This window comes from Globicephala melas, chromosome 10 (assembly GCF_963455315.2).
Source record: "Globicephala melas chromosome 10, mGloMel1.2, whole genome shotgun sequence".
Taxonomy (NCBI): Eukaryota; Metazoa; Chordata; class Mammalia; order Artiodactyla; family Delphinidae; genus Globicephala; species Globicephala melas.
In genome coordinates, this window is record NC_083323.1 from 5,597,342 (window position 1) to 5,612,503 (window position 15,162).

A 15,162-nucleotide genomic window follows, 5' to 3' on the forward strand; every position below is an offset into this window, starting at 1 on the left:
TTGCTCGATCACCTTCTTTAGAGGAATCGGGAGGGTATCTAGGACATAGATTAAAAGGTTTTTAAGCAGGAGGAATGGGAGAAAAATGTCTTAGCTTGTTCCAGATACTGACTATTGAAAAGCTTGTTTACTGTCTGAGCAATTATGCATGTTACTAAATGCCGCCTTGGAATATTGTAGAATTTTATCGAAACCGACAATGAGGGCAACGGCATTCTTCGACGACGGGATGTAAAGAACGCGCTGTATGGCTTTGATATTCCCCTCACACCCAGAGAATGTGAGAAGCTTTGGATGAGGTGAGTGATGTCTGAAGACTGGCTTTTCATTCCGGATGGCCAAATTCAGCACCGGCTTTCGTCACTCCTCAGGGGTCAGGTGGGACCAGGAGTGGTTTTCCTGCGGTTGTATCTGTCCTGTTCCCCCGTAGAAAGAAGCCTTGGCCAACAGGCTGGCCTTCAGGAACATGGGGAGCCAGGTAAACACTTGTCACCAGTATTAAATACTAGACTTGAGAGTTTCGCATTTCCAAGGAACCGGGAGTTCAACCACATCCTTTTACTGTTTCAGAGAACTAAGTCCCTCCCCAAAGACTTAACTCTAATACAAGTAGCTCAGCAGACAGATCTGCAATGGGTAAAGGGAAAAGCGGTCTCTCCCCATCACCTAAAGATGGAAATCAATGTTGCACAACTGTTTTATAGATCAGTAATTTGCTGGAAGAAAATCACCAAAGTTTTGGTACCTTGGAGTGGTTTCCCAAGAGTGTCTTAAACTGAAAATTGTACCTAACGTTGACTACATTTTTCAAAATGTGCTTTAGGTTTAGCTGTTTTTGAACCAGGCCCCCAGTTACAACATTCCCTGTGTAGATGTTTAAGTTTCAAGGTGCACTGACAATGCGGTCCATTTCCAAGTTCCAGCTCTGTCTTTGAATTACTTCCTTCTTCATTATATGTTAGCTGCCACTTGCATCCCCGCAGGATCGTACCCCAGTATTGCATGTCCTCTCAGAGGCAAGCCCATGGAGCAGTCCGTGTAGTATTTCAGCTTTTCATCTGTTCAAAGGGGAAAGCTGCAATGTTGGCCGAGTTTAGAATTAGGCTGTTTTGTGTCTAATTTAGAAAAGCAACTTGAAGTTCTTACAAAATCCTTGGTTTCTTTTTTGTTTTGTTTTGTTTTGTTTTAGGTCAGTTCCAACTCAGGGACAATTTGGTCTCCCTGCCCGTTTTCTCTTTTGAGGGACTAGATGAGTGGGTCCATCTGAGTAATCAGAAGATGGGGTGCAGCGGCCAAATGCATGGAGCTCTCACCATGTAGACCTGTGGATGATGTGGAGGTGACTGTGTGGTCCTGATGCTCGGGGAGCTGTCAGGGGGCAGGAAGCATTCACCCCAATACCAGGGTGCAGAGTCGCCTGTTATAAATGCCAGAGGAGGGACATGTCGAGCAGAAAGGGAGACAAAAGTAGGGGTGCTGGGGGCCGTGGAAGAGCAGGAGGCTGTCATGGTGGGAGAGGAGCTGAAATTGTTCCAAAGGTCCAGATGGGGAAGGAGGGCTGCCTGACCCACGGGCCAGGAGGACGGGTGAGGCATTCTCCAAGCAGTGCCTGGGCTCCAGGCTGAGGAAGGAAAGGCGAGGCTGATCACCTGGCCGCAGTCCTCCCTTTCTGGCAGAGTAGTAACGAGTCATTCGGAAACGACAAAATGTGATGTGGGTCAAGCCACGCTTTAGGAAGACTAGTCAGGAAGCCGTTCAGAAAAGGGGTTGGTGGGGTGTGGGCCTCGGGAGACTGTGGTCTCCATCAGGGAGGGACGGGGCGAGCTGCAAGAATGAGGGGTGTAGGAGTCAGGTGTCCCCGTGAGGAAGGAGAGCACGCTTAGCCCTCTTCCCGATGGGGGACAGAGCAAGGTTCCATGTTCATGGGAGGGAGACACTCACTGTTGCTTTTGGCTAAAGTTTCTTTATACACGTATTAACATGATTAAATACACAAATATCTACCCTGTGCTGAAAACTGTTTGAGATGAGAATTTCATCTACTTTTGTTTAGCCGGCTGTTTGCCATGGATGGTGAGTGGTTGAGAGCTCTGCAGCCAGATATGCCTCCACCCCTCACAGCTGTGTGGCCCCTGTCAAGTTACTTAACTTCTCTGTGCCTCACTCTGCCCTGCTGAGTTAGCTCAAGTGGTGTATGGATCAGGGTAGGCTGGCTGCGGTAACAAACAAGGCCAGCATCCCAGGGGCTTGCCCCATAATGATGCCAAAATGTAGTGTGGGTGTTGGGGAGCTGTGTTCACAGTCATTCAGGGACCAGGAGTCCCACCACCCCTGGATCTTATGTGTCTGCCAGCAGAGAAGGGAACAGAGCACAGAGGACCCTCTGGTCAGCTTTGTAAGGACCAGGCCTGGGAACATGGCCGTCACTTTGCCCAAATTCTTTTGGCCAGAATCCCTCGATGGCTGCACCCCTGCAAGGGAGGCTGGGGAGACCAGAAGTCTGCAAGGGGATTGCGCTGCTACTCAGAGGCCGGGAGGCTGCTGCGCCCCGGGCTGGAAGAGCAAGCGGGGGAGGTTACACAGAGATAAGGGAGCTGCTCCCCACCAGCGACTGCAGGGCAAAGGGGAGGCGGTATTATTTGGAGACCAGGAAATTGCCTCCACTCCTGATGCTGTCTCGGAATTTGCGGGAACCTCGACTGCTGTGCTGAGCCGGAGCTACGGGGCCATGACAGCAGGTCCCCTGGGAACAGCCTGGCCCTGCCCTCTTCCCACCTCCAAGGGCACAGCTCCCTGGGCGCAGCCGGGGGGCAGCTGGGAAGATGTGCAAAGGGCAAGCGCGGGGTCGAGAGCCACCAGATGAACGTCCAGCCAAAGGGCAAAGGGTGTGTCACATTCCAGGGCTGCGGGGTCACCTGGGTGGCCAGGCAGAAGGGGAGGCTGCACATCAGCTGAACCACATCATGAAGGGCAGGGCGAGGTGGGGACCCCATCCTGAAGGCCAACTGTTTAGTGGGGAAAGAGGGAGGCAGGTCCACGTTCCAGAAAGATCACTCTGGCCACGGGGAGGAGGATGAATTGCCAGAGACGGGGAGGGAGGCACAGAGGTGAATTCAGGGCTGTCTTCCCTGGGTGGTGCCTGGAGGACTGGGACGGAAGTGACAGGTGTGAGAGAGATTTAGGAAGTGAACCCGCAGCTGAGGGGCTGTGCTCTGAGGGGGCCTGCACCCTGACCCATGGCGCCCAGACTGAGCTATGTGACCTTGGGCCAGTGGCTCACCTTCTCTGAGCTTCAGTAATCTCTCCAGTGGGATGGCAATGGGGACCAAATGATATAAAAAGGGTACGTGGCATAGATAAGCATAAAAATTAGTAGCAAAAAGATCATATAGATTTGAAATTATTTTCTGATTACAATATTAATGCACACTCATTTTAGAAGACTCAGAAAATCCAGAGAAGCATAAAGGAAAAGAAAAGACAACAGCAAGAAAGCAGCCGTACCCCACTCAGCAGAGAGGATAGACTTGGTGGTGTGGTTTTTTTCATCCATTTTCTAGGCGTTTCCATGATCTCGGTTAGCCGTCCTCACCCTCATTCCACCTCCTGGCCTGCTCCTCTCAATGGCTCAGCGTTTGCTGACCCTGACTTACCCTGGTCCACTCCCTCCAAGTCCCCGCCTGCCTTACGAAGCAGGAGGGCTAGGCGGCAAGGTGGTGGCCCGCGCCAGGCTGCGCAGGCACCAGGAGCCTCCTGCAGTCGCCCGTACAGGGGGAGAGGCATTCTCCCACCCGGCGGGAGTGACAGGGACCCCCGGCAAGGCAGGGAGCAGCTGGGGCCAACGTGACACTCTGCCAGCTCCCGGGGTCTGCTAGTGAGACGAGGAAAGCCCCCGCCAGAACTGGGTAGCTGGAAGTGAGTAGGAAAATAACGTTCAGCTCTTTCGAAAACACAGATTAGAAAATAGGGAGAATATAGACAAGAAATTGTCAGCATCCATTGTTCACTCGACATTTACGAAGCACCTGTGAAGCTCACGCTTTCAGAGCTCCGGGTTAGCCTGGCAGGTCTCGTTTACGCTGGAAGTAAATTAGTGCATTAACTCCCACATCTCAGTGACCTGGCACATGCGTGCTTAGTTCTTATTCACATGAAGTCTAGCATGTCTAGCGGTTCTTCTGGACGGTTCTCTTCCAAGTGGTGACTTGGGATCTGGCTTCCAGTTGTGGCCTCATCCCTCAGCAGGGTCCCCCGGGACCTGCAGAGCACAGGACCGCACACGGGCTTCGGCGGGCTTCGGCCCAGAAGGACACACTTCTGCCCACAGCCCGTGGCCCCAGCTAACTGCACAGGGGCGGACAGAGTGGGGAGCACGTGCATGTTAAGCGAGCCTGGCTCACTGAGGGTTAAAGGTACACAACCGTCAAGGCTGAAGGAGGCCGCTGGGAAAGGAAACCTGGTAACTGAAGCCAGGCAGGATCTTTCAGCACAAGATTTCAGGAGCAACGCGCTTGGTTTTGGAGAGACTGCGGAGAATAGATTACAAGGTGAAAGTGCATCCAGCCATCCATTCATTCATCGGAGCAATCATTGAGCAGGATTTTCTTGAAACTTTCTAAGTTGCAAGCCCTGTGCTATATTCTGGGGCTCCAGAGATGAAGGAAGCCTCCACCCTCAGGTTGCTCGCGACTCGGCCGGGAAGACAGCAGCTGCGTGCCAGGAGGGAGAGGCTGGGCAGCCCGGGCTGGGGGTGTTCAGAGAGAGACCCCCAGGAGGTGCGATGCCTGAGTTGAGTCTTAAGAAACAGTCATTCGCCAGAGGTGGGGAAAGGGCGTCCTAGTGAGCAGAGAGGCCCAGAGCCGGGGGAGTGGGAGGTCCCTGGGATGGAAGAGGAAGGATGCCGCTTCCATCAGAAGAGCCTGAGACCCAGAGCCTGCCGGGCACAGGGCACCCCAGGACCAGGGCACAGAGCCCTGGGGGACACGCCCTTCGGGGGCACTCAGTGTCCTGAGCCCCTTCTGTAGCCTCGTTCCATTGGGTAGAACTCCACTATTTTAGATCTAAAACCAACTTTTCTGAAAAACTATGAAGCCAGTGTATTATAAAAATGCACAGACGACTCAGGTAGGACAGCAGCAGCCTGGGAAACTTGCGTATAGATGCCGGTCGTGTGCAACCAGCTGATCACGCAGACCTGGCAGAATGTTCGGGAGATAATTAATGCCCAATTTATGCACATTTCTTGTTTGGGTAGGTAATTGTATGTTAGTATTCCAATATAAAAGGCAAAGACTATTAAAAAGTCCCGGTGTCATGTGCATCGGCCCACGGGAAGACATATGACTGTCGGTTAACATGAAGCTGGGTCATCTCTGTTGCCTCAACCAACGCAGTGTCTAGAGAGAACCTACCCTGTGCCTTGCTGGTGGAACACCTGGACCAGGAGAGCCTCTGGGTGGGAAAGGATTTGAAAAGGTTGAAGGAACAGTTCAGAAAAGAGAGGATCGAATGGGACGTGATGGTCGGGGATGAGTTAGAAGAGCTGCACGTGGAGGGACTAGATGGACAGGCCCTTAGCTCCGCATAAAGGACGCCTTCGTGACTAACGTCGTCTAGAACTCCACTGGGCAGTCCCTGAAGGAGCGGGTTTCCCATCTCTGGCGTGGCTTCATCCAAGGCCAGACCGCCACTTATTGGGGAGCGTAAGGGCGGGATTGTGGCCCTGGATGGGGATGGAGCCCATGGTGTCTCATCTGTGGCTCCACCAGGACTGGCTGAATGTGCCATTGGGCACTGCCCCCTTGGGCAGCTGGACATTGTGTGCTCTGAAGGGCAGCTCTCTGAGCCATCGGACCACCCTCACAGATGGTGGTCCCCGAGAGAATCCCTCAGTCCAAGCTGCGTAAGGGCCACGTCTCCCTCTGCTGCAGGCCTGGGTCGTCAGTAGAGCTTGCACCAGACCCTCTCAATCTGGGGTCAGTGGTGCTGGAAGATTCTTCTGTCATTTATGTAAGAATCAAGTGCTAAACTGAGCATGAAAGGGTCAGACTTTCACAGCACAGCAATCGATGTGAACATATTCAGATCATGTGTACAACCAAATTGCTGTGTGTACAATAGATGGGCAGAGTAATCTGATTATGCCATAAATTAGTGGCCATTGCCGTGTGCAAATGCGAGTTTTTATGGGTCCTCTGTTTATGTGCACATTTTTCTTGGCACATCTGTTGCCGAACCCTTTTAAAATTCAACCTTTACAGGCAAGTTGATTTTTTTTAATGTGACACAAAGGATTATATGATGAAGGGTGAGGTTATGTAAGCTGAATTAACTCTCTTATTATTCACATTCATAACAATATTTTAGTTGCAGTTGTGCAATCTGGTCTTCTGTTCCTTGGAGATGTGAATAGAATGTTTATGATCTTTATTAATGAAGTAATTAAGAAGTGTCTCTCCATTCAGTTCAAGTGTCACGATTGAGAATTTGTTGTTGGGAATCTCGTGAGCGTTGCCCGCGGGGATGGCAGGCCTTCCTTAGGGACACGTGCCCTTCACGTTCATTGCTCAGCAACCAGGTATCGATAAGGAAGTTTTGCGAGGCATGTTGCTGGGAACTGTGGGTTCGCCCATCAGGATAAACGAGGCATGGTCTCTCCTCGAGAAACCCACCGTCAAGCAGGGAGGGAAGACCTGGACTGAAGCGGGGGAAGCAGAGGTGGGATGTGGTTGAGCCTTTGGGTGGCGAATGGCAGCGGCAAACACCAGGCCCTGGTCCCAGCCTCCACCCGCGCTCACCCCGCTCCCCGGTCCTCACCACAGGCTACAGGGATCCAGGGGAGGCAGAGACACAGTGCTTTTGCCTCAGGACGAGAGAGAGGTCCCAGAAGAGGCGCCCTGCTGGCCAGGCCTTGCTTGTCAGGCGGGTGGTCTGTGCACGTTCTCTCAGGAGCCCCCTGTAGGGGTGGGGAGCCCCCTTGGGGAGCTTTCTTCTAGGGGTGTCTTTATAGAGTTGCATCACAGCAGCACTCTGGTGGCATCAGGCTGGTCACAGGCCTGATGCAGCTCAGGGAAAGACCCACGGCCCTGGGATCGCCCTAGGAGCTCAAGAAATGGCAACCCTCCCCTTCCCAGGTGCACTGATGGAGAACTAGACTCTCCTTCCTGCAGCTGTCCCGTCACCAGCAGTAGGAGAAGCCACTTGCTAGAGGCACTGGCCCTTCGTGCCGCCTGGCACATAAAGCCACTACAAGCCTCGGGCTTCCTCTGGTGGGTGGGTGGCTTTGTTTTGTTTTAGAAGGAAAATTCACTGAATAAAGGTAGAATGGTACTTTTGGGGGTTGCAGGCACTAAGGTCGTACTAATAACAGACGCCTGGAAAGGTCTGGGAGGGCTTCCCAAACCCTTAGTAACAACGACGCCACTGGGGGCATGATTCCAGCCAGCAGGTCTCAGAGTGCCCTCCCCCTCCGTGCTGCAGGCCAGGCGAGGAAACCGAGCCCGGGCGGGTGGCGGGACCTGGCCGGCGACTCGAGGCCGGTGAGCTGGCGGCTCAGACATCGCTGCCCTCCCTGCCCCTCCGTCGCAGGAGGGGACTCTCCTCACCTTCTAGGACGGAGTCCCTGATGAAAGCAGGCCTGGATGCTGGGAGGCAGGCGGAGGTGAGACGCGAGGCCCAGGGGGGCCGCAGGGGGAGGGGTGGGCAGGGGGGCCTCGGGAACTTCTCACCCCTCGTCCTCCACCCAGCACCCCAGCCCTTGAGGACAGGAAAGTCGGGTAAATAAATCCGTTCTCCTCATCGTTACTCAGTTGGGAGGGTCGCAGGGGACCCAGTGCTGGGGCGGCGGCCAGCGTGTGGTCCTGCAGCATCTGGCCGGCGGCGGAGAGCAGAGGGGGCCCTGCTTCACACAGGAGAGCCCAGGGCGCCTGGCTCCGTCCCACAGGCACCGACAGCAGCCGGATGCAGCGTGAAGCCCCAGACATTGTGCAAATACCGCCTCAGCCCTCGGAACGCTGAGTTCATCTGGGAAAAGCACCGCCGGAAATGCCATTTTTATCGGTTAGAGGAGGACCGAGATCTTTCCGTGAAAATAAATGCTTCTTTTCTTTAAAGAAAATTGGCAATTTGCCTTAAAAATTTTTATTGAAGTAATTCTATTCTATTCGAATGATGTTGGGAGATAAAAACCCTCCATTATGCCTTTTTTAAAATGAATTACAATTTAGAAAAATCCCAATAATAGAAAATGACATAAAAGGTACATAACATAATTCTTATCTTGTTTTCCTTACTAGTCTCTCTCATTGGTTGTGTGTAATTGGCATCTCTTCAAAGAGGAAATGGGGAATTGGAATCAAGTGGCATTCATTTATTTGAGTTTTAAGATTGAATATGCTTTTTTTTTTTTTTTTTTTTTTTTGCGGTATGCGGGCCTGTCACCGCCATGGCCTCTCCCGTTGCGGAGCACAGGCTCCGGACGCGCAGGCTTAGCGGCCATGGCTCACGGGCCCAGCCGCTCCGCGGCACGTGGGATCTTCCCGGACCGGGGCACGAACCCGCGTCCCCTGCATCGGCAGGTGGACTCCCAACCACTGCACCACGAGGGAAGCCCCTGAATATGCTTTTTGACGGATTTTCTTCTGAACCTTAGCATAGTTCCTCTTACATGTAGGTGCTCAATAAAAGACCGTTGAATTAAGGAAGGGTTGGTTTTAATTTTCCGTGGTCACAATCGGATTTCTAACAGAATGACAGAGGATGAATCCGGTTGCTCTCTTGGGGTGGTCCAAGATCACCTTGTGTGAGGTGACCTTCCTGTTGATTGATGAGCCTGTGGATCGCCTGAGGGTCTTGTTACGAGCAGGTCCAGCTCAGGTCTGGGGTGAGGCTCAGGATCCTGCGTTCCTGACCCCCGGGGAGGCCGGTGCTGCAGGCCTGCAGAGTACACGGGGTGTGAGGAGCCAGGCAGACGGAGTGCAGACGGTGTTAAAGCCCTGAGCACCTCGCACTGGTGAGAGTTTTGTTTGTTTGTCTTTAAAGGTACGACACCGAGGGAAGAGGGCACATTACTTACCAAGAAGTTTTACAGAAATTGGGGGTTAACTCTTCAGCGGCTATTCATCAGCCCTACGCAGAGGATTATTTCAACTTCATGGGTCATTTCACGAAGCCACAGCAGGTGCAAGAAGAGATGAAGGAGCAGAGCACGGAGAGGGCCGTGCCGGCCGGGTGAGTCTGTGAGCACACGGCCCGGGGGCCGGCGTCCGTTCCTCGTTGACCCTTGCAGCACTGTTTGTTCTGAAGTGGTACCTCCCGGTGCTGGCAAAGCTGCCGTGAAATTGTAATACTGGTTCACTGCTGTAGATTCTAGAAATCGGCGCTAAGTCACAAAGCTACAAAGGAGTTAAAGAGCTATAAGCCTACGCCACCCTACCCAGTCACACTCTCAGGTCACCCTTGAGAACTGAACCTTTGAGGTGTTTACTAGCCTAAGCCCCTGGCCCCTCCTCTGGGCAAGTAGAATGCAGGCTCCACGAGGACATGCTGTCTCTACCCGGTTCAGAGCAGTGCTTGACGCCTAGTAGGCACCCAGTGAGTATTTGTCCAGCGAATGAATGAAGGAACAGACACATTCTTTAACTCAGCAGTTCAACTTTGGGGACTTTATCCCAAAGAAATAATGCGGAAGAGGCCAGCAGTTTAGCAGGTGGAAGGTATGACTTGCAGTGTGTTTTCAACAGCAGCAACAAAAGGACACCTGTCGGCTTCCCTGGTGGCGCAGTGGTTGAGGGTCCGCCTGCCAATGCAGGGGACACGGGTTCGTACCCCGGTCCTGGAGGATCCCGCATGCCGCAGAGCGACTGGTGCCCGTGGGCCGTGGCCGCTGGGCCTGCGCGTCTGGAGACTGTGCTCTGCGGTGGGAGGGGCCACAGCAGTGAGAGGCCCGCGTACTGCAAAAAAAAAAAAAAAAGTCCATCCCAGATGAGGGCCTGGCTTACAGAGCGTGGCCCCAAGGAATATGAGGTGGTGTATGCCAGTTTCAAGCATCGCCTCGGACACTGTGGGAATGTCTGATAGAAGGCTAATTGGCAATGAAGTTTTAAACAGTCTGTATAGGGACTTCCCTGCCGGTCCAGTGGTTAGGACTCCACGCTTCCACTGCAGGGGGCTCGGATTCGATCCCTGGTTGGGGAACTAAGATCCCGAGTGTCCCGTGGTGTAGCCAAAATAAATAAATAAACAGTCTGTATACCATGATTGGAGCTACACCGAATGTATGTGCCTGTCCACAAGATGCTGTACAGAAGGTGTCGTGTTGTATTTGGATGGTGGGACTGCGCGTGATTCCTTTCAAAGTTTAAAAGTAGTCACTAATGAAACTAGTCACTAATGCCGTGTTTTAAAATTCTAAAACAATGGATAAAGAAAATGTGGTACATACATATACAATGGAATATTATTCGGCCATAGAAAAGAATGAAATATTGCTATTTGCGATAACACAGCTGGACCTTGAGGGCATTATGCCAAGTGAAATAAGTCAGACAAAGAAAGACAAAAACCATATGATCTCACTTACATGTGGAATCTTTAAAAAAAAAAAAAAAAACCCAAGCTCATAGATACAGAAAACAGATTGGCAGTTGCCAGAGGTGAGGGTAGCGTGGGATGCCGAAGTGGGTGAAGTGGGTCAAAAAGCACAACTTCCATTAGGATAGAAATAGGTCCTGGGGGTGTGATGCACAGCAAGGTGACTATCGTTAGGAATACTGTACTGCGTATTTGAAAGGCGCTAAGAAGGTAAATCTTAAAAGTTCTCATCCTACGGATGGTGATGGACGGTAACTATACATCCTACAGTGTATACAGATATCAAATCATTATGTTGTGTACCTGAAACTAATATGTTATATGTCAATTATGCCTCAAAAAAAAAAGGAACATAGGAGAAAATGTTGCTGCATTTGATGTGACCCTAAAGGGATGGGACAGACTTTCTCAATCAGTCTCGGTCCTGGGTGGCCGCCCACCAGCACTCCCCAGGCCTGGGACCCTGCTCCCTGCTCCAGAGGCTTACCTCCCTGGCACTCTCATCTGTGTGTCTGTCCATCTCCTGTCTGTCACTTCACCTCTCTGTCCCCATCATCTCTGAATGAGTGAATGAGCTGTTACTAACGAATCCCCAGAGGAAAGAAGCACTCCAAGGACACAGGGACGAAATGCAATGGCTGAATGGGGTTTAAGAGAAGGGCAGTTTGAACACACCCCTGAATTATGTCTAAGTTACTGAGTTATAAAGCCCGAAGGCAGAGAATGGAGTTGGTGAAATTTCAAGTAAAAATATGCCCAAGATTGGTATAAATATCAAATATGCCATAAAAGTAACGAAAACGTGGAATTTATCTTTCCCAGACAGGGCTGGCCTCATTACCCACACGTGTCTCCCCTTCCCTCTCTCCTGCCACTTGTGAGTAACGAGGCTCTGGGAGGGATCTCACATCCTCAGCATCGTCCGCATGGTCTTTCTCTTCTTGTTTCTGTTTATTGTGCGATCGTGGATCTGTAGCTGGGAGAACTACGTGCCACTGGACGAAGCGTTTCAGATCATCAAGCTCCGAAAACTGATTCACACTCATCCGGTCCCCTCCCACCATCACGCTCTCTTACCAAAGAAATCAAGCCCAATGCGTAAAAATTCACGACGGGCTTCTGTTTCCTCAAAGATGTCAGATTCCGAAATTGTCAAGTCACTTTGCCCTTCAGGATGGCCCACTTTTCAATTTTGGTGTCAGTGGGTCTTCCAGATAACCCATCAGATGCAGTGTTTCTAGGACTTTTAACCTCCTCATTTATACTGAAGCTTTGATAAGATTAAGAAACAGGAGTCGTGTTCATTCAAGTGACTGAAATTTTATGTTTGCCTCTTAAATCTAAGAGGTTTAATTTTGTTTGAAATGGCCTGAATACATTTTAAAAATTCAGAAGAATCCTTTTCTAAACCCCTATTTATTTTCCAGAGTCAGACCAGCAATAGTGAACTAGCCGCGGAAGCTCAGCCGGCTGTTCTCAAATGCAAATTGCGAGACACAGGAGCAAACCCAGCCGGGCTGCACAGGGTTCTCTCCAGCGTGCCGGCCGGGCTGTGTGTGAGGGGCTCTGCGGCCGTCCACCGGCCGTGCCACTGCCCTCTTCGGGCTTCTGTCTCGTGGTCCAGACCAGGGACCAGACACTGTGTGGGCTGACGCGGGTTCTGCCTGGCAGCGTGGCGTGATCAGAGCTCCGAATCCTCACTTATTTATCCTGCGAGGGAAATAATTACTGCCTGGAAACCAGTCCAAGAAATACTGAACGCCTCAATTTTCTAAAAATATGTATCTCAAAAAAAGTTTTGATTTTTTTTATACCTTCATTTACTTTCATTTTGAAGGATTAAGTGGAATATAATAGTTGTGATCACGAGTAATCATGTTGTAGGATGGGACGGAATTCAAAGTACACCTGTGAGGGAATCCAGGGTGTTGCTCCCCTTGGGATACATTCCCCGGACAGTTACTGCAGCTCATTTGTATCAGCTTCTCGAAGACTCACATCAGCCAGCTCGGACCCGGAGGCCAGCAGGGGAGGGAGACGGTGACCCACGTAGCTTCAGGGTCCAAGCCTCCCTCTCCCCCCAAGTATTCCCTCCGCTTCCCCTCTTCTGATTTCCGACTTCTCTGTTGCCATGGGTGATTTCTTCCAGGCACTCAAGGAACAGTTTGTGGACATGTATCCACAAATACACATCGGAGGTGGTAGACGATTACCAGCAAAGAGTTCGTGTTTGGAGTTTCTGGCATATCCTTTTCCCTGAGTAGGAACCTCACAGCCGAGCTCAAGTCAGACGGACACAGTGCTCAGTGTGGTAGGACGAGCTTCCTGGGGCCTGGATGAGCGAGTTCATGGAATATAACCCACCCCCTGTAGGTCAGGTGTAAGACTGTTTATTCCTAAAAATGTCCACACTTTTTTATTCCCTTATCAATAATTTTTTTTAAGTCTGGGAAGAATTTTCCTGAAAGACTGAATCAGAAACTTGAACACATTCCTAAGAAAATCAGCCCTCGAACACGATCAGGAGTTACAGTCGGACGCTGCCTCTGTCCCAGCAGGGGAGAGCTGGCTGAGCCCGGACGCCGCACAGGCCGGCACTGTCTTCTTCCTATAAAACGGGGATGATAATTACCCTCCTCCCTTGTAGGGCTGTTGAGAAAAATAAATGGGAGAAGGTACATGAAGACATAACAGCTTCTGGTTTCCCAACTCAGACACGCAAATTATGGGCTGTGCTTCTTAAGAACAAAGGACCTGGACCCCCGCCACCATCAGCACTCACTGACTAGACTCTCTGCCCTCCTTGGCTCCTGCTCCTGCATTCCTGCCTCAGGGCCTTGGCGCTGGCTGTCCCTGGGCCCAGAGAGGTCTTCCAGGGGTAAATCCCCACTGGGTCCTTGACCTCCCTGCCATCTCTGCTCAAGTGTCACCTTCCCCAGTGAAGTCCCCCTGCACCCCCTACTGGGAATTGCAGCGCCCCCTACCATGGGCATTCTCAGCCCCGCTTGTGGGTGCTCAGCTAACCCCTGACCCGCTGTGCAGGGCACTGTTGTCCCCTGTTTATCGTTGGCCTTGCCCCAGGGAGAATGTAGATTCTTCTAGGGAGGCCTCTCTCATTCACTAGGTGTATCCTGACACCTAGAGCAGTATCTGGCACGTGATAGGTGCTCAACGAGTCTGCAGCAAGAGGATGGAGGTGTATTTCCCGTGTCTGTAATATCACTGTATTTTTAAATGTTTGGTTCCATTTTTAAAGTACCCATTCTAGTAAAAAGACAAGGTTGTAATTTCTCTAACATAGTTTTGCTAATGATAATAATAATAAAATGGTAATGATAAAAATGCTTATTATTTTTTTCCAGAATACCTTTCAATGTAAATGTTACATCAAGGCTGCAAAGCATCTTCAAAATTCGTTGTCAGATGAAGCATCAACTCATCACATTAGAATGATCATGGAACTCTTGCTTTAAAGAAATTATTTGTTTTCCCGGTTTTAGTGTGTGTCTCAAATGCATTCTCTTTCAGGGATAAGCTTAAGGACCACTATCAAGATATCAGCAAAGGGGCTTCTCTGGTGGCGCAGTGGTTGGGAGTCCGCCTGCTGATGCAGGGGACGTGGGTTCGTGCCCTGGTCTGGGAGGATCCCACATGCCGCGGAGCGGCTGGGCCTGCGTGTCCGGAGCCTGTGCTCCACGGCGGGAGAGGCCACGGCAGTAAGAGACCCGCGTACCGCAAAAAAAAAAAAAAAAAAAAAAAAAGATATCAGCAAAGCACTCACCAAACTAGATAAATCCAAAAATGGCTACATATCCTTATGCAAGATGCAGAAGTCGCTGCAGGAGTGCGGCTGTTCTCTGAAGGCAGAGGAGCTGGCCGATCTTCTCACCAGGTTTTCTATGGTGAGGCAAGACGTTTCTAACAGCACTGAAAATCAGGGTGTCGCATCGCTTTCGTGAATTTCTTCTTTTCCCGTCCACTCAAACAGCCTTTTGGCATTGAAATAACCTCCATGCCACCAAAAACTCAGTCTCTATCTGTGTACAGAAGTAGAACTGTAATGTTGTACTCATAAAACTTATATAGTACTATAAACCAGTGTGACCTCCATTTAAAAAAAAAAAAAAAGAATGAATCTTCAAATACTCCTCTGGCTGGGCTACGTTCTAATGGGTTTGAGTCAACTCAAAGCAAAAAGAAAGCAACTTGACAAATCCGTAACTTTTCCTGGTGCGTCTCAGCAGCATTAACATCCTTTTTTAACGTTATTTTCATTTCACCCACGTTATTCATGCACTTGGGCAGGAGTCAAGTCGTCCTGCAAGGCTTATTAAAAACAGCAGCCCCCTGCCCTGCCATCTTCCCCATCTTCTGCCCAGAGTCAATAACTTCCAATGCTTTAATTCATATCTTTTGGTACTTAACTCAGTACTTCTAAGTGACAAACTTATACAGCTACTTCTTGATTTTTCACTTCTAGGCAGTGTCTATCAACTTCCTACCAGGAAGATGCAGATTGAACTCTTTTTCACCCATCACATAACCACCAACCACCTCACCCCGCAGCCTCCA

General features: G+C 50.7%; 1 protein-coding gene across 1 annotated transcript in view; it reads left to right on the plus strand.

Annotated features, from left to right (window-relative positions):
• Positions 1 to 15,162, plus strand: part of LOC115852689 (EF-hand calcium-binding domain-containing protein 6) — a 126,554-nt gene that overhangs the window by 61,179 nt on the left and 50,213 nt on the right. The window contains exons 6-7 of the mRNA XM_070046470.1: positions 181 to 299; positions 9,040 to 9,228. Of these exons, the coding sequence (XP_069902571.1) occupies positions 181 to 299; positions 9,040 to 9,228 (308 nt within the window). The remainder of the gene's footprint in view (positions 1 to 180; positions 300 to 9,039; positions 9,229 to 15,162) is intronic.